A 22540-nucleotide genomic window follows, 5' to 3' on the forward strand; every position below is an offset into this window, starting at 1 on the left:
TGATTGGCAAGGCTATAGTTCAAATCTAAGGCCAGAGCCTGTGCTGCTAATCATTGATGCTGAGCTGCCTATATTTCATGCTCATCAATAGTATTAAAAATCAAGTTGTCACCTACTCCCAACCTAACAGAGTAATATTTTGTGGCTAGTAAATATATATATAAATTTACCTGGTGTTTGTAGTGTGGTTATGTGGATTCATATATTTCAAACATTATTTCTATTTCAGTGTATGATCTTCCCCAGCGGCCTAATGATGTTCAACTCTTTTATGGAAACATGCGTAAAATTATGCTTTCAGTAATTGGAGAATTCAGAGATTCCACTTCTAACAGAGAATTTCTTCAGTCTTCTTCCAAAGCTAACCTAGAATTTAAAAGGTAAAACAAACAAAACATCTGTCACAACAGACTTCAAGATTACTTGATTCATAGTATAGCTGGTCTTTTCCCTGTACTTCATTTATTAATTTGTTTATTTGTCTCAAACGTTTATTTCATCATTGTTTTTTTGGTTTCAGTTGAGTAATTTCAAATTTATGGAAAAGTTAAAAAATCGTTCAGGGAATTCCCATGTATTACCTTTGCTGAGATTCCCCAGTTGTTAACATTTAACACATTTACTTTATTGTTCTTTATGTATACATAACTTTTTTCTAAACCATTTAAGGGTAAGTTGCAGGGATGATGACCAAGTAGCCCTAAGTTTCTTTATTTTATTTTATTTTATTTTATTTTATTTTATTTTTAATATCTTGTAGGGAAATACCTGGAGATGATGAATTATCTTAGTTCCTCATCAGACTTTTAGCACCTATTGATGATTGTTGCCTGAATCACGTATTACTATCTTACTTACCAAATAGTGATTTCCTCATTTCATTTTCCTACATTTATTAGTTGTTTTTTCACTATGAGGAAGAGATTTATTTTTCCCTCTTTAATGTACTTATTCACTAATATTAGGACAGACTCATGGGTTCAGTATTAATCCTTTATTGTCATTATTTGGTCTCTTAATTTGGCTTCTTGATCTTTTTGATGTGCCCACAGCATTCTTTGAGCACTTCCTTATTCGGTGGCACAACAGGATAGTCTAGGCTCATCTTATACTTACCCTGTCCAAGCCCTAGAATAGCTGGGACTTCTCTTAGAAGTCTTGGTTCCTTTTAGTAGAGAATGGAATTGAAACCAGGATATGGGTAGTTGGTGTGCTACTGCTTTTCAGATGTCACTACTTCTAGGCCTCCTCAGTAGACAGAGCTAGAAAACAAAAGCATCTACATTAATAAGAGAGAAACATGCAAATTAACCATCACTCTGCTACACCCACAAGCCATGCCCACCAGCCAATCAGAAAGCAAGTATGCAAATTAACCCAACTAAGATGGCGGTGGCCAAGGAGCTGGAGCAAGCAGGAGGCTTGGGTTGCCCCTGGCGATGGAGGAAGCTAAGCTTCCCGTCTATGCTGGCCAAGAAGATCAATAAATCCCAGATACCTGCTTCCAGCCTGCCAGGAGGTGGGGGGGGAAAGAAAGGAGAGGCTGGGAGCTTGGGTCGCCTGGGGGGCGTGGCCAGCCTGAAAACGGCCATTAGCCCCTCACCCAGGCTGGCCAGGCACCCCAACGGGACCCCACCACCCTGAAGGAGCTGTGGGCAGCCTGAAAACGACCCTCAGCCCCTCACCCAGGCTGGCCACACCCCCATGGGGTGAGGGTTTCCACTGGGGGGCTTGACCAGCCTGCAAACAGCCCTCAGCCTCTCACCCAGGCTGGCCAAGCACCCCAGTGGGTACCCCCACCCTGAAGGGGCTGTGGCCAGCCTGCAAACAGCCACCAGCCCCTCACCCAGGCTGGCCATACCCATGGGGTGAGGGTTTCCGCTGGGGGGGCTTTGCCAGCCTGCAAACAGCCATTAGCCCCTCACCCAGGCTGGCCAGGCACCCCAGTGGGGACCCCCACCTTGAAGGGGGTGTGGCCAGCCTGAAAACGGCCCTCAGCCCCTCACCCAGGCTGGCCAGGCACCCCAGTGGGACCCCCACCCTGATCCGGGACACCCTTCAGGGCAAACCAGCCAGCCCCCACCCATGCACCAGGCCTCTATCCTATATAACAAAAGGGTAATATGCAAATTGACCCTAACAGCAGAAAGACTGGGAATGACTGGTCACCATGACACACACTGACCACCTGGGGGCAGATGCTCAATGCAGGAGCTGCCCCTGGTGGTCAGTGCGCTCCCACAGGGGGAGCTCTGCTCAGCCACAAGCCAGGCTGACGGCTGCCAGCACAGCGGTGGTGGCGAGAGCCTCTCCCATCTCCTCAGCAGCGCTAAGGATGTCAAACTGCAGCTTAGGTCTGCTCCCTTGCTGGCAAGTGGACATCCCCGAGGGCTCCCGGGCTGCCAGAGGGATGTCTGACTGCCAGCTTAGGCCCGGTCCCCAGGGTGGACATCCCCCAAGGGGTCCCAGACTGCGAGGGGGCACAGGCCGGGTTAAGGGACCCCCCCGAGTGCACAAATTTTTGTGCACCGGGCCTCTAGTTTATATATAAATCCACATGTATCCATGTCTGTTAATATGTTAAAACTATGAGTCTATACTGATACCTCCAATTCTAATCTAACAAAATACAGTGTATTTCTTTTTTCCTTTCTCTAATTGTATATTTTTTCTCCCAACACTGAAAATCCTGGCCCTATTAGCCTCAATATATTTACATTTTACTCAATCCTTCTGTTTTTAATCAATCTTCTCATCACATGGGCTGCCTCCTGGGCCCAGTGTTTGCCTGAGAGTTCCCTGCAAGTCCCAGTGCCACTAAGTTCACTGCTGACACACGCACTCACCTTCATCACCCGATGCCTCTAGTTCAGCCAGCTTGCTTTCTTTCTCCTATACTTACAATGTTAATTTTCTTCTAAGATATTGAGTCAAAGAACGAATTAAATATAGTTACATATGTGAAAAATTACCTTGAAAATCACTTATTATCTGGTACTGGTTCTTAGGAAGCTAAAAAGCCAAGAATAAACGTTTTTATTTCTTAAAATTATTCCTGACATTTGGCAGGTGCCTCCATTTCCCCGGGGCAGTAGAGGCCTGCTTTGAAAAGGAGGGGGTGAGAGGGCAATGGGCAAGGGTAAAGCGGATTTCTTTGTGCTGAGTGTCAACTTAAAGATGTTCCACTATTGCCCTGGCTGGTTTGGCTCAGTGCATAGAGTGTCGGCCTGGGGACTGAAAGGTCCCAGGTTCGATTCCGGTCAAGGGCACATGCCCGGGTTGTGGGCTCGATCCCCAGTCAGGGGCGTGCAGGAGGCAGCCAGTCAATGATTCTCTCTCATCATTGATGTTTCTATTTCTCTCTCCCTCTCCTTTCTTCTCTGAAATCAATAAAAATATATTTTTAAAAAGAAAAAGAAAGAAAAAAAAGATGTTCCACTGTAGAGTAGGAGAATTTGGATTCTGCACAGTTGAACTTCAATTAATCCATGTGCTTTTGTGATTACAAAATTTGTTTTGAATTACTTTTTTTGTAATCTAAGGCTTATTTGAAAACACTGCTTCAACACTTAGTTAAAAACTTGTTAAATTTTATTAGCATTTTTTACTGTGGCATTTTTCCCAAAAGACTTTCTTATTTTAAAGTGTTTGGTGTTAGCATCATGAAAACAGAGATACATTAAGAGTTTAATTTTTTTAAAAAAATTCTTAATATTGGTTAATTTTCTAGTAAATCCTTGTAAGAGACCTTAGATGGCATGCAGAAGTCAAAGCAGGAAAGAAATTAAATCATTGAGTGATCTTAGTAAAAATTAGTATAATAGTATTTGACCTATTCTGTATTTTTTATACATTACTTTAAGTATACACAATATGAAGGATTTTAATTCCCTGAAAAATCCACAGTATGTAACGCACTTTCAGTTTTATCTAAATGTTTTGAAATTTATGCAGAATTAATATAAAAACATGACATGATCTGGCTTTTTATCACTTTTGATTTTTATTTCTTTTTTTCTGTAGTGAATCTGACAGTCTTGGGAAACATGGTGGCAATGTTTCTTTGGATGTTTTACCAGTTAAAGGTCCTCAAAGTTCTCCACTTTCACAAGCTGTTCACCCACCTCAAGATAAATCATCCTCTGAAGAAATGTGGACTGTCCACCCCGAACACTTGATTTTGGTAGCCCCTTCTGCGTGTGAGTATGTCAGTGAAAACATGACAGGAATGCCCTCTGAAACCCTGCTGTACTTACTTTGTACCCCCGGCTCATCTAGGATATATATGTGGACTTTATGCACATGTAGCCAGTGGCTTTCATAGGTCTTCCTCTCACCTACTAGAGACCCAGTTCAGACTTGAACCACAGCATCATCCTGACAAAGGCCATGGCCCTCAGTCCAAGTTCCCATTTCCCGTACGGCAGAGCCACTTAGGACCCATGGTCCCTTCCTTCCACCACATCTTCTGCCCCAAGGAAACCATTTGGCACTTGGCCTCTTTTAGCCTTAACATTGGTATAGTTGGTAAAGTAGGAACAAATCTGGTACCTATGTATATGCCCAAGATAAGGCCAGGTGGTAATAACAATTTCCAGATTTCCTTTTCTCTCTCCCTTTGTTCAGTATTTGAACTTTGTTCAGTATCTTTGTCGTTTCCAAGAGTAAACAGATGGCCTTGCTTCAACAGGAATTTGAAATTCCTGTAACTGGGCAATTGAGAAAGCACAATAAGCTGGTTTACTAGTGTACTTATTTAGGATTTATTTTTACTGTTTATTAACTGGGTCTTATTCACTAATGCTAAATGAAAGTAACATTTATTTATCTGATATAATAGGTGACCTGGCAAAAACTGGACGTTTCCAGATTTTAAATAATTCTGTTAGGTTACTGAACTTTGAACTGTACTGGCCGGCACATTGCCTTACGGTCACACCACAACATGGATTTATTGAGCCAGAGTAAGTATGTCATCTCTTTTCTCTGGGTGTGTTATTCAGATGCTGGCGTGGTAATCTTTTAAGGATCAAGTAATACGCTGTTTTAATTTATTAGTAGAATTTTGCCATGTGCTGACTCTGTACAGTGTGCCATGTGTGGTTCTGTGAGACTTATAGTGAGTTCAAGACTCATGCTACTTAGTGCAATAAAGACCATGCCTGTAGCCAAATATGGTATACAGCCTAAAGGTCAAGAAAGACGTGAGAGGTGGGAGAGAGTTCCGGAGGGAAGACGTGAGAATGTTTTCTGGCATAGTACTCTGGCTTCAAAATTACAAAGCAACAGATACAGTTGGGGCTATGATGAGGGGTGAGGGTCTCTAAAGCCCAGATGTTCTGCCTTTCATTACCTTGGATTTCACTCACTTATTCTGCTGGGTTTGTCTGAAGGGCATTTTATAGACAAAGCTTTTTCTGACTTAATATGTCTGACCCACAAACCTACCATTTTCTGCAAAGACTATTCTGAGATAGAAGGGAGTCTTTGAGGGCCTGATGTTGATAAGCAGCTACCCTCTTTTTGCAGCTTAATTATTGGTAGGAGAAGGTAAAGCCTATCACAGCTCCGTAGCTTTTTAGGGACCGTGTTTGGGTCAGCACAGAACCTTCACATCTGATAATTGCTTCATATTTAGCAATAGCAACTTTGCGGAACAACAACATGAAGTTTATTTACTTTGCAAAATGATGGAGTATGCATTTACTTGACTAAGACCTGAGGTGAGGTATGGTTAGGGACACTCCAGAGAAATATTCCTCGGACCAAAGCAGTCAACTAAACATTTACTAATTAATGGTTGAAAATTTAGAGAAATGAGGACAGGTTGTTCACAAACAACTTTTTCCATTGTCCCAGGTGTTTAGCTGTTAGCAGTGGATATAATCTTTCTCTGCCATTTTTGACCTGTACCAAAGTAGCTTTTGTAACTGGGGATTTGTTTAAGTCACAGATCTGGCTGTATTGTCCATATTTGTTCTTTGACATCCCATAGCTCTTGAAGAGAACAATGAACACAGGAAATTTTAGTAATGGGGGGTGGGGAGGGGAGAAACAATCTGTTTTCATTCCTTTTTTGTCTTCTCCCTTTCAGTTTTCTCCCCACCTACATTACATTTCCTTTGTATTGTGACAGTATTATTCTTTATTCGCAAGTGGCTTAAAGCTTTGTCGTATTGATTTTTTGCTGTAGATATGTTCTTTTCTCTAGATATTTTAATTTTGAATTGCTTTTTAAATGGTATTTCTATGGTATGGTCTGTTTTCATGGGAGTTTGCCTTTAGGTTCAGGGTTTCATGCTACCTAACTTTTTGTTAGTCACAGAGTTGGAGCTGATGCAAAATCAGATGTGCATGGGAGCTCACCTCTGTTATCTGCTCTTTCTGAGCAATAAGGAAATAGTTGGTTATTGATAGGATAGTATTTATAACTCTTGTTGTTCTTGCTATTAAAGTGTAGGATATTCTTGGTTTTCATTATGACATTCTTTTCTTAAGGAGTAAGCTACAGATTCTTGTGAGCCCCAATTCCTCCTCATCCACAAAACAATCAATGTTCCCATGGAGTGGTTTGATCTATATTCACTGTGACAATGGACAGAAGGTACTTGTTAACGTTTTTGGTTTGTTTTTTTTTTTGAGCAGCATTTCTCTTAACTTGTGTTGTATCTTAAGTGTTGTAATTCTTATTAGCACTTACATTTCAGAAGTGATATGAAGGTGTCTGCTCTTTCAGCCCAACCAGATTTATTCAATAGAGTGTTTAGTGCAGAGATTTTCCATGAGTGATCTGAATGATTTCCCTGGGTGGGGGCAGGAATGGAGAGTGGGGCCTAGAAGCCATTATTAGTTTATAAAATTTGCTTTGAAAAATGGGGAGATCAGGGACAGGGGATAATGTCAAAGATTTATTTTGATCTGAATAAATTTTAATTTATAAATTCATCAAGTATTTCGTATGGCACTACTTTTCTCTACCATGACTTAAAAATAAGAGTTGTTTCTTTAAAAGTTGCAGCTATTGCCCTGACCAGTTTGGCTCAGTGGATAGAGCGTCGGCCTGTGGACTCAAGGGTCCCAGGTTCAATTCCGGTCAAGGGCATGTATCTTGTTGTGGGCACATCCCAGTGGGGAGTGTGCAGGACACAGCTGATCGATGTTTCTCTCTCATCGATGTTTCTAACTCTCTATCCCTCTCCCTTCCTCTCTGTAAAAATTCAATAAAATATATATATTTTTAAAAAGTTGCAGCTACATTTGTGTCTTATCCCTTTATTTGGCTCATTTCAGAAAATTGTGAAAGTTCAAATTCGAGAAGACCTGACTCAAGCAGAACTTCTCACTCGTTTGGCCTCCAACCCATTGGGAATCCCTTTTCCAGTTACTGAGCCTTTAACTAGACATCTTGTAAAACCAATGACAAAGCCACCTTCCACAAAAGTTGAGATAAGAAATAAGACTGTTACTTTTCCTACAACAGAACCTGGTGAAACTTCAGGTATGGTATTACAAGATTATTTAATTCAAATGTCTACTGACATATTGAGTGCGTGTAGTACTCTTAGTTAACCATATGTTAGTGATAGGTACAAAATTTTACCCCCTTCAGGACAAAATCACGTAATTATTGGAAATCATTTCAATGATGAGATGGATTTGGGGGAGCTTAAAAATCGTAACTATAAGGCATTTAGTAAATCTGTGTATTCCAAGAGTCTTACATTGCTGGAGAAAACTACATGCTGACTTTATTTGATTTTATATGGTCAGAACCATCCTTTTCCAACTCTCACTAGATTTTTGACTAGAATCCTATATAGTAAAAGCCTAATATGCTAATTGTCTGGTTATCTGTTCAACCAATCAATAATATGCTAATGATATGCTAAGGCCGCCCAACTGCTCGCTATTACGTGCACTGATCACCAGGGGGCAGACGCTCCGACTGGTAGGATAGTTTGCTGCTGGGGTCTGGCCGATCGGGACTGAGTGAGAAAGCCTGGACATGCCCTGGAGCCCTCCTGTGGTCCCTCCCCAGCTGGCCAACCTCCTGCTTCCCTCCCCAGCCCCGATCTTGCACTGGTGGGGTCCCTCAGCCTGGCCTGTGCCCTCTCACAATCCGAGACCCCTCGGGTGATGTCAGAGAGCTGGTTTCGGCCCAATCCCACAAGCCAGACCAAGGGACCCCAATGGTGCACAAATTCATGCACTAGGCCTCTAGTTGCAAATAAGTTAGCTGAAGAAGAGAGGAAAGTGGGAAGAGCCTTGCTCTGTCACTGATGTCACTTTGAGAGTCAGTGTGTGTGTGTGTCTGTGCCTCTCTCTCTCTCTTTCTTTCTCTCTTCAGTTTGAAGGACTAGGATTATATGTGGGACCTATTAGAAAGAATTTGGGACCATCTGTCACTTAGCCCTCTAGCTCCTGGTCTCTTTCATTGATTTTGTCTTCCACTTAAGCTCAGTTTCCTACTTTCAGTCCCCTCTTAGATTTTGTCATCACCAATAGCTATGCCATATTTTCTCTCTCAGTTTCAAGCTTGTCACTTCCTGAACATCACGCTCCTGTCTTTCCAGCTCACTTACTCTAGGAATTACAGCAGTTGTTTGACCTCATTCAGACCTCCAGGCTACTGATCCTACTACCTTTCCACTCTCCATCACCCTACTCACATCCCGCTTCTCTGATAACCCTCCTTGAATTCTGTGGTCTATTATAATTACTGCTTCACATTCTTAACTTCCTTGTGCCCCTCTCCCCCCACATTCCTGTCTGGCAAAATCCTAACCCATGTTAAAACCAATTGTTTACCTACTCCATGTTCATACCTTAGCAGCAGAACATTGCTGGAGAAAATGACATGCTGACTGATTCATGAGCTCAACTCTCATATCAACAACACTAGGCTCTTTCCCAGCCCTCCTTAGTATGTGTCCTTCACATCTCTTAACAGTATTTAACAGCTCCTTTCTTTTTTAAAAAAAATATTTTTATTGATTTCAGAGATGAAGGGAGAGAGAGATAGAAACATCAATGATGAGAGAATCATTGATCGGCTGCCTCTCGCATGTCCCACAGTGGGGATTGAGCCTGTAACCCAGGCATGCGCCCCACTGGGAATCGAACCCTGACCTCCTGATTCATAGGTTGACGCTCAATCACTGAGCCATGCCGGCCGGGTGGAAGCTGCTCTCCTTTCCTTTCCTTCCCTCCCTCCTATCCAGTCCATGAGCTAGTCCTTTACAGTCTGTCTTCAAAATAAATCCCTTATATGCTCACTGCTTTTCCTCTCGTTGCTGCAGTTCAAGTTACTCATGCATCATCTCCACCACATGCTGCAGTGACAGCTGACCAGGGCTCCTTCTTTCACTCTGACCCCTTGCCGTCTCTCCTCCACTGCAGCCAGTCATTTCTTAATCATGGAAATCACTTTATTGCTCTCTTGCTTAAAATTAAGCCTTTCAGTAGCTTGGCATTGCACTTTGATTAAATCCAAGTTAAGATATTGTCAAACATGATTTTGTTAGAAAGTACTGTAGTTCCTGTAGGGCTTCTCTAGGGATCTAATGATTATATTTTTCTCTGTGATGAGGCAGCCATAGTAATTATCACAATAATCTGCCTATTTACTTACCTCTCCAAGAGACTGAGTTGTTGTACATGTGTTCCTTTTAGAAAATTATCTGGAACTTCAGAATCATGGTAACACAGAAGTAAAGTGGTATCTGTCATCTTTAGCTCCACCTTATGTCAAGGTCAGTAATCATTGCTGCTGTTATACTTGTTTTACTGTTTGAACTTTAGGGAGGGTGTTTCAAAGGTTGAATTATGAATATAGGTTGAGATTATTGGCTTTCTGTTCCTAATTTGTTTACTTGATTTTCTCTACAGGTTGGGCTAATACCTGCCCCTGTCTTTTTTGCAAGGTGGTTTTGAGAGTCAAATTAGAGAATGTATATGAAAAATGTACTTGCTCCATTTAATGCTATCTCCTACAGCCCTGATTTTTATCTGAAATAACTTTAGTTTGAAAAATAGAAAAAATTTTGTTATAGAATGGAACAGAGTGTGTGTGCTCGTGCACGCACACTTTTCTCTCCAGGTTCTGCGTACCATTGTGTGTTTGCCACCAGTGGGAGCTAGTGCAGGAGGCAGAATTGAATGCTCTTTGCCACCAAGTGTTAGCCTACTGTATACTGCAAGTAATCTCTGCCGGTGGGCCATGCTGGAATTGAGTGTTGTCGTGTGTGTTGTTTAGAACACCGTGGCCTTTCTTACATTTTTTTTCATGTGCTTGTTTAAATGATTACTTTGTAGGCAGTCGATGAAAGTGGAGATGTTTTTAGAGCTACTTATGCAGCATTCAGATGTTCTCCTATTTCGGGAATAATGGAAAGCCATGGCACACAAAAGGTGAGTGTTGACATGGTTTTACAGCCAGCTAGTGTTGGCCAGGAGTGTCTCCTGTGTTTCCAGCAGAGCCGTTTGCTTCACCTAGACCAGTGCTGCTCACAGCCAGGCTGCCGCCACAGGAGAAGAGGCTTACACAAGTTAGTGGATTGCTTCCTGCAGCAGAAAGTCTTGCTCCCTAACAGCAAAACAAAATACCATGCTTGGTCGTGGGATCGATGTACATTCCGATATAAGCACTTCATATGGCTGCAGGCTGCTAGTACTTAGAACCTACTTCAAGTAGCGCTAATTTAGACAATAGCTTCGTGGTGATGGTTACACAGTTCTGGAGATACACTAAAAACCTGTTGAAACCAGGGAATTGTATGGTATGTGGATTTATATCTCAGTAAAACTGTAAAAAAAGAAAAAGGAGGGTACAGAATTAGATTGTCTCCCAGGAATTTTTCACACAATACACCTCCGTGATTTTTGTTGTGTTCATACTGTATATCCTGGCCCAGAGCAACACATATCATCTTGTCAGATCACATTTGTCAATGAATTTTAGGTCTGGTTTCTTAATTTAAGGTGGGGCCAGGGGAACAAGGCACATCATTCTGGGACCATTTATGGAAGCATTACCAAATAGCACAATTATTGGTGTATATAATGGTGTTCCAGAAGAGGGAAAAATTAGTTACAACCTAATTCTTAAAAGATGCACACAATAATTTTTTGAAGCATCAGACAATTTTTTGAGCGAATGAATGTTAAAGTGCCCATTATGTTCCCACTGTGTGACATGCAATAATATTAGGTTTTCTCTCTTTATTTTTTTGGTGTTGGAAGGAGGTGTAAGTAGGATTTGTCTAATTCATGGTACTGCCCCCCTGTAGTTCCTGATAGTTTGTATATTTTCATCATTTAGGACATGGTTGTCTTCTTTCTTAATCTTCTAAATGTCCAAAGCATCTTTAACAGTATAACTCACTAATCGTGACCTCATTTCGATCAGTATTCTGCCTTTGCCTCCATGCTCTCAGGCTTGCTGGCCGCATTGTCACTTATGTTCTATAGTGACAGAAATTGGGTCACGTAAATGTTTTAATGTTAAGTTCAGACTCAAATACTGATTCATTGTCACCCTGACTAGTAGTCAGTATTTTTCACACTGAATTCTTTGATAAAGTTCGTTGCTGGTAAACTTTATAAAACACCATTTTAAAATATTACAACTTTCTCATTATTGAGCTTTCTACAGATTGTATGCATACAGTTCGTATCTATAACTTTGAGTTGTACGGTCAGCGTAAATGGTCGACGGATATTCTGAAGTTAATCATAAGAAAAGCTGTTAGTATGTAGCATAGTGGTGCTTGTCTTTTCTACCTCCTGTTATGCACCTACCTTTCCTTTGCATTTTCTGTGTCCTTTCATTCCTCTCCAGTCAGTGACTGTGTGCTGGGCTTAGTCCTTTACCACTAGGCCAGCAGAGGGTATAAGCATTGCAGTGAACACAGTGTGTGTCTGGAATTAGATGTACATCTCTAGAATTTTTTCTCTTTAAAAGGTATTTATTGATCACATACAAAATAAAGAAAACCTTATATGGCATAAGCATACACTGTGTGCAGCAATAATTCCCAGGGCCTGGCCCATGCTTAGTGGTATGGTAGACAATAATTTAGCAATAAATACTGCACAGGGCAGGGTGGACACCAAGGCCGGCCCCAGCAAGATCCCTCCCCACTTGTACCTCCAACAACCCCCACCTAGGGGCATCTCCAGCTCCCCCTGGCTTCAGCATTAGGCAGGGCAGGCAGGGTCTGCTCAACTCTGCTTGGACACACTGGGCAGCCCTTGTCCTGCTGCTCTGACATGCCAGGAGAAGGCTTTCTGTATCCACTTGCATTTAGTTCAAGGCTTTGGGACTAGCAGATTGAGGGCCTGGGGAAAAGGGAGGGGCACAATGTTACTGGCAGGGTCACTCCTCATAGTTCATTAGGGACACCCATGTACCAAGGCTGCTGGCCCAGAATGGGTGGAAATGTATGCAGCTGGCCCAATAGGTACAGCACATGCCCAGGACTCACACAGAATTTTTGATGATTTTTTTTTTTAATTAAGAAAATTTACATTTTTAGGAATATGTTACATAAAGCCTTAAAGAAAAATATATTTTGGATCTGGTACAGTAACAAGCCCACTAAAAGCACAATTGTTCAAATTCTTTTTTAATTAGGGGAAAAACTAGCCAATGCAAGTTTTTTCTCTTTAATTTTTCATGCCAACACTTTGAGTTGGTAATTTAACTACATGTGTGTAAGGTACAGTGTCTAAACTTCTCTCCTGGATGTATTGTTTTATAGGTCTCTGTTACATTTTTGCCCAGAGATAAAGGGGATTATGCCCAGTTTTGGGATGTTGAATGTCACCCCCTGACAGAGCCTCACATGAAACATACCTTGAGATTTCAACTTTCTGGACAAGTGAGTATTACACTAAATTTAATTAAATTATTGTGTGTGTATATTGAAAATATAAGTGAAACTGACATGAAAAACTGGCCTGAAAATGCAGAATATTTTCCTGATATTATTCTAATTTCATTAATTCTGCTATATAGCCTTATCTTAATTTTTTCATTTATCTTTTTTTTTAATTAATACATCTTTATTGTTCAGATTATTACAGTTGTTCCTCTTTTTCCCCCCATAGCTCCCCTCCACCTGGTTCCCACCCCACCCCATGCCCTTACCCCCGGCCACTGTCCTCATCCATAGGTGTAAGATTTTTGTCCAATCTCTTCCTGCACCCCCACACCCCCTTCCCCCCAAGAATTGTCAGTCCACTCCCTTTCTATGCCCCTGATTCTATTATATTCACCAGTTATTCTGACTTAATTTTTAGGTTCACTTGTTGATAGGTATTTATTTGTTGTCACTTTGTTGTTCATAATTTTTATCTTTACCTTTTTCTTCTTCTTCCTCTTCTTAAAGAATATCCTTCAGCATTTCATATAATGCTGGTTTGGTGGTGGTGAACTCCTTTAGCTTTTTCTTGTCTGTGAAGCTCTTTATCTGACCTTCAATTCTACATGATAGCTTTGCTGGGTAGAGTAATCTTGGTTGTAGGTTCTTGCTATTCATCACTTTGAATATTTCTTGCCACTCCCTTCTGGCCTGCATTTCTCCCTTCTGTTGAGAAATCAGCTGACAGTCGTATGGGTACGCCCTTGTAGGTAACTAACTGTTTTTCTCTTGCTGCTTTTAAGATTCTCTCTTTGAGTTTAGCACTTGGCATTTTAATTATGATGTGTCTTGGTGTGGTCCTCTTTGGATTCCTCTTGTTTGGGGTTCTCTGCGCTTCCTGGACTTGTAAGTCTATTTCTTTCACCAGGTAGGGGAAGTTTTCCGTCATTATTTCTTCAAATAGGTTTTCAATATCTTGCTCTCTCTCTTCTTCTGGCACCCCCATAATTCGGATGTTGGTACGTTTGAAGTTGTCCGAGAGGCTCCTTACACTATCTTCATATTTTTGGATTCTTTTTTCGTTTTGCTTTTCCGGATGGGTGTTTTTTGCTTCTTCATATTTCAAATCTTTGACTTGATTCTTGGGATCCTCTAGTCTGCTGTTGGATCTCTGTATATTATTTTTAATTTCAATCAGTGTATGTTTAATTTCTGACTGGTCCTTTTTCATTTTTTTTTTTTTGGCATTCTCATTAAGATCCTTGAAGGTCTCACTAAGTTCCTCGGAGGTTCGTAGAAGATTCTTGAGTAACCTTATAACTGTGGTTTTGAACTCTATGTCCTCCATTAGTTTGCTTTCCTCCATTTCTTTCATTTGTGACATGTTTCTTTGTCTCCGCATTTTTGGCTGACTGTGAGGACCCGCTGTGTCTACAGTGGAAGAACTGCTGTGCTGGAGACACCCTTATGGGACAGGACTTGCTTCAGTGGGGCTTTGGTGCTCACCGAATCTGCTTCTCGAGTGTGTCCCTTATGGATGTGAGGAGTTGAAATCTGGTGTCTGACCAGGGGTACCCTGGCTCCTGGATCTCCAAGTCAACCACTGTGTGAGTCCACCCAGCAGGAGCTACAGCGATATTAGCAGATTTCTCCTCTTTGTTTGAGATTTGGAAGTTTTGGAGCTCTCTGACCAGCTGCAGTTTGTTAGATTAGGCTGCAAAAGCACAGGTGATTCCTTTGCGCAGCTGAGCACAGCTTGGGTGGGGATGTAAATTGAGTGGGGTGGGGTCTCAGAGAATCACGGGGCGGAGCAAACAGCAATGGCTGTCATCAGCCTTCTCTGCGACTCCACGCCTCTGCGTCCCCCAGTCCCTCTGCGTCCCCGAGTCCCGCGCCCCCACAGCAACAATGATCCCTGCGAGCAGCTCTGCGAGAGAGCCACCCTCGCTTTCCGACCCGCTGCAAGGCAGTCCAGTTTCTCCCCGTAGGAGTCTGGGACCCCAGAATCTCGCCTTAAACTAGCTCAGTGCATTCGAGAGCTTGTATCTCCTTCTAATGGAAAAAAACCGCGCATCCAGGTGCAGCCCGCCTCGCGCGTGCCTTTGTACCTCTGTTCTTGGCGCCTCCTACCCGGTCTCATGCGCTTCTTTCTTTCCTTCTTTTTTTTTTTCCTCATCAAAACAGACTTTATTGGGGCGCCGGCTGCGCCGCCCGCTTCCCCACGTGGTCCCCTAGTTCCGATCCCCCGCGCTTGGCCGGGCTGCGCTCACCGCTCACCAGCTCCTGAGGTGGCTACCGCGGCCACACCCAGATCCCGAGTGCCCTTTCTTTCCTTCCAGTTGTAGAACTTCCACTCGGCCAGCTTTCCCGTGGTTCTGGATGATAGCTGTTTTGTCTTATAGTTGTAGTTTCAATGTTGTTGTGGGGGCAGCACGCACAGGTTTACACCTTATGCCGCCATCTTGGTTCCCAATCCTGTTCTCTCATTTATTTTTATTGATTGGCATGTTTGAAGTCTGGGTTTGACTTTATGAAATCTCTAACTTGATTAGATAAGAGAGTGTGTGTGTGTGTGTGTGTGTGTGTGTGTGTAAGAATCTGAGCAGTGAAAAGTAAAGTATAGGGTTTTTGATTTAGCTACTTTAAAAATCTTAAGTCTCCTTTTTAAAAATTGTGAAGGAAATAGTAGAATTAAAAAACATAAATGTCCTTATATTTTCCTAGACTATTATTTCTTCTCCCACACCCTGTGCTTTCTTTATTTTTATACAGAGTGTCAAAGCAGAAAATGAGCCTGGAAATTCATGTGTTTCTACAAATACTCTTATTAAAATAGATAATCTAGTTAAGCCCCGAAGACAAGCTGTGTCAGAAGCTCCTGCTCCCATACCTGGGTATGTTGTTTTGTCATTCTTACAAGTGTTCCCCAGTACTCTATAGAGGTGTCATTAGATCCAGTAAAATGCTCAGTGACTTCACCTATGAGCTTACATGTGTTACTACCACTCCAATTGCGATAGAGACTATTTTTTGTCCAGTGGAAAGTTCTTTTGTGTCCCTTTGCAGTTAACTTCCATCCTCACCCCAAGGTTTGTCCTGTTCTAATCTATTGCCATAGGTTAGTTGGTTGAATTTCATATACATATGCACTCTTTATCTGGCTTCTTTCACTTAACATACATTTTTGGGGGATTCGTTCGTGTTGTTGTGTATATCTGTAGTTTGGTCCTTTTTGTTTAGTATTCCATTGTATGAACATGTCATAATTTATTTATTCATTTTCCTGTTGACATTTGGGTGGCTCCTAATTTGGGGCCATTATGAATGAAGGTGCTGTGAACATCATTGTATGTGTTTTTTGTGGACATATTTTTTCATTTTGGTGGAGGTAAAAGTATCTAAGAATAGAATTGCTGGGTCATATGATAAACATATATTTAACATTAAAATAAGCTGCCAAAAGTGGTTGTACCATTTTACATTCCAAAAGAGATTTTAAAAAATCTATGAAAGTAGATTCTTAAAAACTTTTAAGGATGTATATTTTATACCAGCAGCTTACATAACTTGAATGATAATATTTAAGTATTTTACCTAATGAAAATATTTCTAATAATTCTTAACTAATATTTAGGTCTAAGTTAGTTCTGCAGGAAGATGCTTGTAAGAATATGATAAACACCTGCTAAATTTACTATAAATGGGGTCGTTTATTTCTAGTAGGAGTAAGTAATGCAATTTGTAAGAAATTAGAAACCTTTAAAGAATGTGTTCTTATCACAGCCTCTGTGCTATTTACTCATTCGCTCATCTCATGCTTATTGACTGGGTGCTCACTGCATTCTGGGTGGTGGAGATAAGACAGTGAGCAGAACTGCCCTAGCTCTTGCCTCCACAGACTTCACCTTCTGGAGGAGGAGCCACATCACAAATAATCACACTTAACAGGCTTGATTACAACCTGTGGAAAGGACTGGGAGGAAATAAATGGGAAACACGGGGACACATATCTGAGAATAACCTCCCTAAAATGGGACCTTTACGTTGAGAATGAGTGGAAATGTCCTGGGTGAAGAGGACTGTGTAAATGACCAGGTGGCGAGATTGTTGGCCCTGGAGGAACTAAAAGCAGCCCGCAGGCCTAGAGCACAGAGGAAGGGGTGCACTATGAGCTGAGGCTCCAGAGGGAGGTGGGCAGAGTGCATGCAGACCACACACGGCCTCATGTGTCTGGTGTTTATCTGGAATGCTGCTAGAAACCATTGAATGACATGATGAGATTCAACTACTTACAGAAAAATCCTTTTGGCTGTAGTATGGGACTACTTTGAAGGAGGAAAGAATACAAGCAGTGAAACAAGTCAGAGGGTATTCTTACACAGTCCAGGGCTCAGATAGTGTCAAGGAAAATGATGAGATATGGACACTTTTTAAATATATAGGAAGGAAGTTTGAAGGACTCAGTGATGGATTAGACAAAGGCGTGAGAAAAAAGGGGGTCAAGGTCAGCTCCCAGATACCGTTCCCTAGCAGAAAATATCTGGAGGATTAAATTTGAGGAGAAAGGGTACAAGTTTATTCTGTATTTATGGAGTCTTCCTATATAATAAAAGGCTAATATGCAAACTGTCCCCGCGACTGGGAGTTCCTGACCAGGAGTTCAACCAGGAGTTTGACCAGGGGGCGGGGCCGGCCGGCCAACTGCCCGCGGCCCCTCCCCCAGGCCAGCCTGGCCGATTGGCCCTATTGGGGCGGGCAGGCCAGCTGGACCCACCAATGCACGAATTTGTGCACCGGGCCTCTAGTAAGAAGGTAATTATGAGGTGATTGGATATGCTGCCCAGAGATTCCATCTGAGCTGAGAACCAAATCTGGGAGTCACATAACTGTGAGGTCACTGGATTGCCTGAGATGGGATTGCCTAGTGAGAGTCCATGTGAGCAGTTCAAGATGTTCATGGCCACGCCTTGTGGGACCGTGGCATTAGAGGGGAGGGAGTAGAGATGAGCTTGCACAGACTAACGAGGGGCCAGAGAAGTGAAAGTCAGTAGCGTGGAATCTGGAAGCCAAGGCAAGAGGAAGTCATTATCATCAGATGTTGCTGAGAGGCCAGAGCTTGTGTCGCACTTAGTCTGTGTTCTTGTAAAAATAAAGATTGTCAGTGGACTACACTGTGAGAAGTCAGTGAAATAGACCAGGGCCACCTTTTGTAAGCTGGGTTTGAGCTAGTGAAGAGCAAGACTTTAGTGAGAAAGAGGGTTAGAGGTGGTGCTGCCATCCTGTGTTTAATAGCAACTAATCCCAGTAGCTCTGTAAGAGTGCCTGCTCTCAGCATTTTATCTTTACACAACTTAGTTAAATGGCCATTACAAAACTACTTTCTAAGTGCGTTGTAGGGGAAAACACAAATTAAAGCACTACTCCATAATATAGTATGTCTAAATTGTTTAAAAAACTTGATTTTAAATTGGTGACTTTTAAACCTATTTCTAAAGCAGACACCTTGACTTGACTTACCGTGGAGTTTATGCCCCAGAAGATGTGTATCAGTTTCTACCGACTAGAGTTGGGGAATCAAGGTCTTTAAAAGTCAACTTGCGAAATAATTCTTTTATTACACACGCGGTAAGTTGGAAATACTATTGTGGGTTTTAGAAAAAGAAATTATCCAATTATTTGATAAACATTTTCCTGATAATTAAAAGTTTATGTTTTAGATTATAGCTAAGTTGTAATAATGAGTTAATTTTTAAAATGCCTAATACCATATTTATAAAGAAAGTCATAGAAAGTTCATGACCTTTTATCAGATAAAGTTTATCTGAAAATTAAAAAATTAGCACTTACTTTCATACTTTTACAAAAACTTTTTCTTTTCATTCTGTACCATCAGAACAACATACTTCTGGATAACACTAGAGTAAATGCATATTAAAATTCCTCTTTATGCGTTTTTCTTTTTCTTTTTTTTTTGTTGTTAATCCCCACCCAAGGATTTTTTTCCCATTGATTTTCAGAGAGAGTAGAAAGGAAAAAAAGAGAGAGAAACATCGTTGTGAGAGAGACACATGGATTGGTTGCCACCCACACACATCTCTTTCCGGGCCAGGGATCAAACCTGCAACCGGGTGCATGCCCTTGACCGGGAATCGAATCCGTGACCCTTCAGTGTGCAGGCAGTGCTCTAACCATTTAACACACCGGCCAGGACTCTATTTATGTGTTTTTACGAGCATTTATTGTCTTACCTAATTTTGTGGCTCCACTTAAATTTGCAAATGTAAATTTATGTTCAAATATCTAACTTGCATAACTTCATAAAGTATTTCATATTAAATTGCAGCTGAAGTTTTTAAGTCCCAGAGAGCCTTTCTACGTCAAGCACTCAAAATATTCTTTGAGGTGAGTTTATCATAAGTCAAACTGTTCTTACCTGGTGCAGGAATTTGTTGTCAGGACATCAAGATTTCTCATGGGAGTGAGGACTTGTGAGGCCTCCCTCTCTGGCAGCCCCTCATCTTCATCCCCAGCACCAGCGAGCAGTGAACACAGGGATCTTCTTAAATAAGAAAGGGGATGAGCCGCAGGGACAGCACTTCATGGCTGACTCCCGGTGTGCTTCACAGTGTGGCTACCCAGACTTCACCTTGTGTTTTGGACTTAACATATGGTTCCTTTACCCGGTGTTGTGCCAGCCACTTACATACATACAACCTTAATTATCTTGTGAGTAACTTTAGAATGATTCCTGCTTCAAATATTATTTTTACTGTGCTGAGAATCAGCAATTTAAATTTTCACTAATTTGGACAAAAATTAGTATTCCAGATTAATTGGGAAAACTTTCATTATGGTATTTTTCAGTTGTCTTCTTCAAATACCCTATATTATTCTTAAATCAGGGCCTCATTTCCTAATTGTCATTGCTAATTTTCTTTTTCTACATGATGTACATTTAGGTTGAAATCTCAAACTTGTTTGTCCCTGTTATTTAAGTTCTGTTGGACTTACCATTGAAGAGTAATTTTATCTTCATCTTTAATTATTATAAGGTCTTTCATTTTAGCATTAGGAGACTATTTAAAAAACATGTTTTGTTCTAAGAGAACTCGAACCACTCAGCAAACGTTCTGGACTGTCTTTACTGAGTCCCTGAGACAGCAGTGCTGTACTCGGAGCTTACACATAGAGCTAGGAACTGCAAAGGGGTTGAACTTGTTGACGTATCATTCCAGTGCTAGAAAATTTTAAGCTGTCATACATTAGAACCCTGCTTTTCTGTGCAGCCCTAGCTGCGTAGTCATGTTAATAGCATCTAAAAGAACTTAGAAACATGGGAAAATATTTTTAATTTCAGTAAAATTGGAACAATTTACATACAATAGCATTTGAAATAGTATCATAACTTACATTTTGTTTGCTTTGAACATGTACTCTTTGAACATATTACTTTAGAATATTTCTAAATGTTTATGCTTTGAAGATAAATAAGGTACTTTTATACTTTATTAGTGACAGCTCCTTATTATTCTGAACACGAGTTTCCAGAAAGTTTTCATCTATATTAACTGTCATTATGGAACTTAGGATAAATATGTAATGTCACAAATTCCAGCATCAACTCTCATAGCAGCAGCTCAGTATAACTTTGATAAGAATAAGAAAAACTTGTGGTCCTAGCTGGTTTGGTTCAGTGGATAGAATGTCGGCCTGCAGACTGAAGGGTCCCAGGTTTGATTCCAGTCAAGGGCACATGCCCGTGTTGCGGGCTCAGTCCCCAGTAGGGGGCGTCCAGGAGGCAGCTGATCAATGATTCTCATCAGTGATGTTTCTATCTTTCTCTTCCTCTCCCTTCCTCTCTGAAATCAATAAAAATATATTTTTATTTTTAAAATATATTTTTATTTTTAAAATATATTTTATTGATTTTTTACAGAGAGGAAGGGAGAGAGATAGAGAGCCAGAAACATCGATGAGAGAGAAACATCGATCAGCTGCCTCCTGCACACCTCCTACTGGGGTTGTGCCTGCAACCAAGGTACATGCCCCTGACCGGAATCAAACCCGGGACCCTTCAGTCCGCAGGCCGACGCTCTATCCACTGAGCCAAACCGGCTAGGGCTAAAAATATATTTTTAAAAAACCCCACAGACCTGTGTGTAAAGCACTAACTCTATGATCTGTTTAACCAAATGAGTAAACTGTAGCTTGTAGGGTGTTCTCATCCTTTCTTAGGTAGATAGGTACCTGCTTTTGCAGATGGAATAGGAAGCTCCATACACAATGGTCAGAACTTTGATTTCCTCTTTCCTACTTTTGTTAGCCAGGAATACGTATGCAGTACTTTTTGAATCAGATGTTAGATTTCTCTCTTTGTGCCAGTTTTGTATTAAATAATAACATCAGAGAAATGAGAAATAAATTTAGGTTGAGTGTAACTGGACCAGGTTCTCTGCCAGGCATTGTGCAGGTGATTGGTTTGTGGCCACAGCATCAGCTGCTGACATTTTCCTTTCTCTTTGCAGAGCCCAGCATTACATCAACATGCCCGTGCAGTTCAAACCAAAGGCCGCGGGCACATTTGAAGCTTTGCTTGTTGTTCAAACTGATGAAGGCAAGAGTGTAGCTATTCGACTAATTGGTGAAGCTCTTGAAAAATTGAACTAGAACACAGATTGTGTAAAGTAAATGGCCTAAGTTATATTTTGATAACTTCATTTTTCTGCACTACAATTATGCTTTTGTATATATTTTGTATGATAAATTCGATGTATAAAAATATTTGATGTATAAACAGTAGATTTTTTGTTGTTTTGAGAAGCTAATACTGAAGATGTGACTAAAATATCATGTATCTAGCCTATAGTATTGTAGTTAATTTTTGATGGGAGAAGAGAATTCTATTTTTTAATTGATTATGATATTCTGAATAAAGATGGTATATATTTTATTGTGCTATATCTAGAAATAAAGTTAATTTTCACTGAACTTGTCTTTTTTATATGATGTCATACAGAAATCAGAACATCGCTTTCTTCTAATGACTTCCAAGCTCCGGGGTTGGTTCTGTGATTTTTCTCTTCCATTGCACAGTTTCCTTTCCCCTAACAGATTCCTTCCCTTTTCCTCCTGCCCCGTAAGCTAATTTCCCTCAGTAAAGAGGGAAGCTTACTTTTAATGAAATTGTTTTCCCCCAGTGGAAAAAGTCTTCATATTTTATGCAAATACATTGGAGAGGTTGATGTATTTTAAGATAGAATTTATTGTAAGTAAAGCCAGACAGGACAAGTGCTCCAGAACCGTGTAGCAGGGCCCTCTGCAGACACTTACCCTGCGATCAGGGCAGTGAGACACTGAGCGGTCAGAAAAATGCTTCCAATGTGACAACGTGAGCAAGGAGTGAGGCGGAGAAGGTGACGTGGTTACCTGGTTTCACCCAGGAGGAACATGCTGCTTGACTGCTTCTCAACCATTATCAGTAAGTCTCCTGATAAAAATTTCTGAGCCTCAGCGAACAGCCTCCCCTTTGGAGCAACAGAATCCCAGCTTGTGAGCATTTGTGGGGTGGGTGGGGTGACCACTGTGGGATGTTACTGATGGAACAGCAAGAGCGCAGAATGGGTGAAAAGCTGCCTAGGTGAACTGAACCCAGGAGCAGTTTAGAACCAATGGCTGTG

General features: G+C 41.3%; 1 protein-coding gene across 1 annotated transcript in view; it reads left to right on the forward strand.

Annotated features, from left to right (window-relative positions):
* CEP192 (centrosomal protein 192) overlaps positions 1-21851 on the forward strand; it is a 91653-nt gene extending 69802 nt beyond the window's left edge. The window contains 12 exon segments of the mRNA XM_023754273.1: positions 230-380; positions 4024-4199; positions 4841-4964; positions 6499-6604; positions 7291-7498; positions 9673-9752; positions 10315-10410; positions 12762-12881; positions 15636-15757; positions 18362-18488; positions 19207-19265; positions 21389-21851. Of these exon segments, the coding sequence (XP_023610041.1) occupies positions 230-380; positions 4024-4199; positions 4841-4964; positions 6499-6604; positions 7291-7498; positions 9673-9752; positions 10315-10410; positions 12762-12881; positions 15636-15757; positions 18362-18488; positions 19207-19265; positions 21389-21530 (1511 nt within the window). The 3' untranslated portion in view covers positions 21531-21851.
* Positions 21852-22540: the final 689 nt, after the last annotated feature.

Source organism: Myotis lucifugus, unplaced genomic scaffold (genome assembly GCF_000147115.1).
Source record: "Myotis lucifugus unplaced genomic scaffold, Myoluc2.0 scaffold_58, whole genome shotgun sequence".
Classification (NCBI taxonomy): Eukaryota; Metazoa; Chordata; class Mammalia; order Chiroptera; family Vespertilionidae; genus Myotis; species Myotis lucifugus.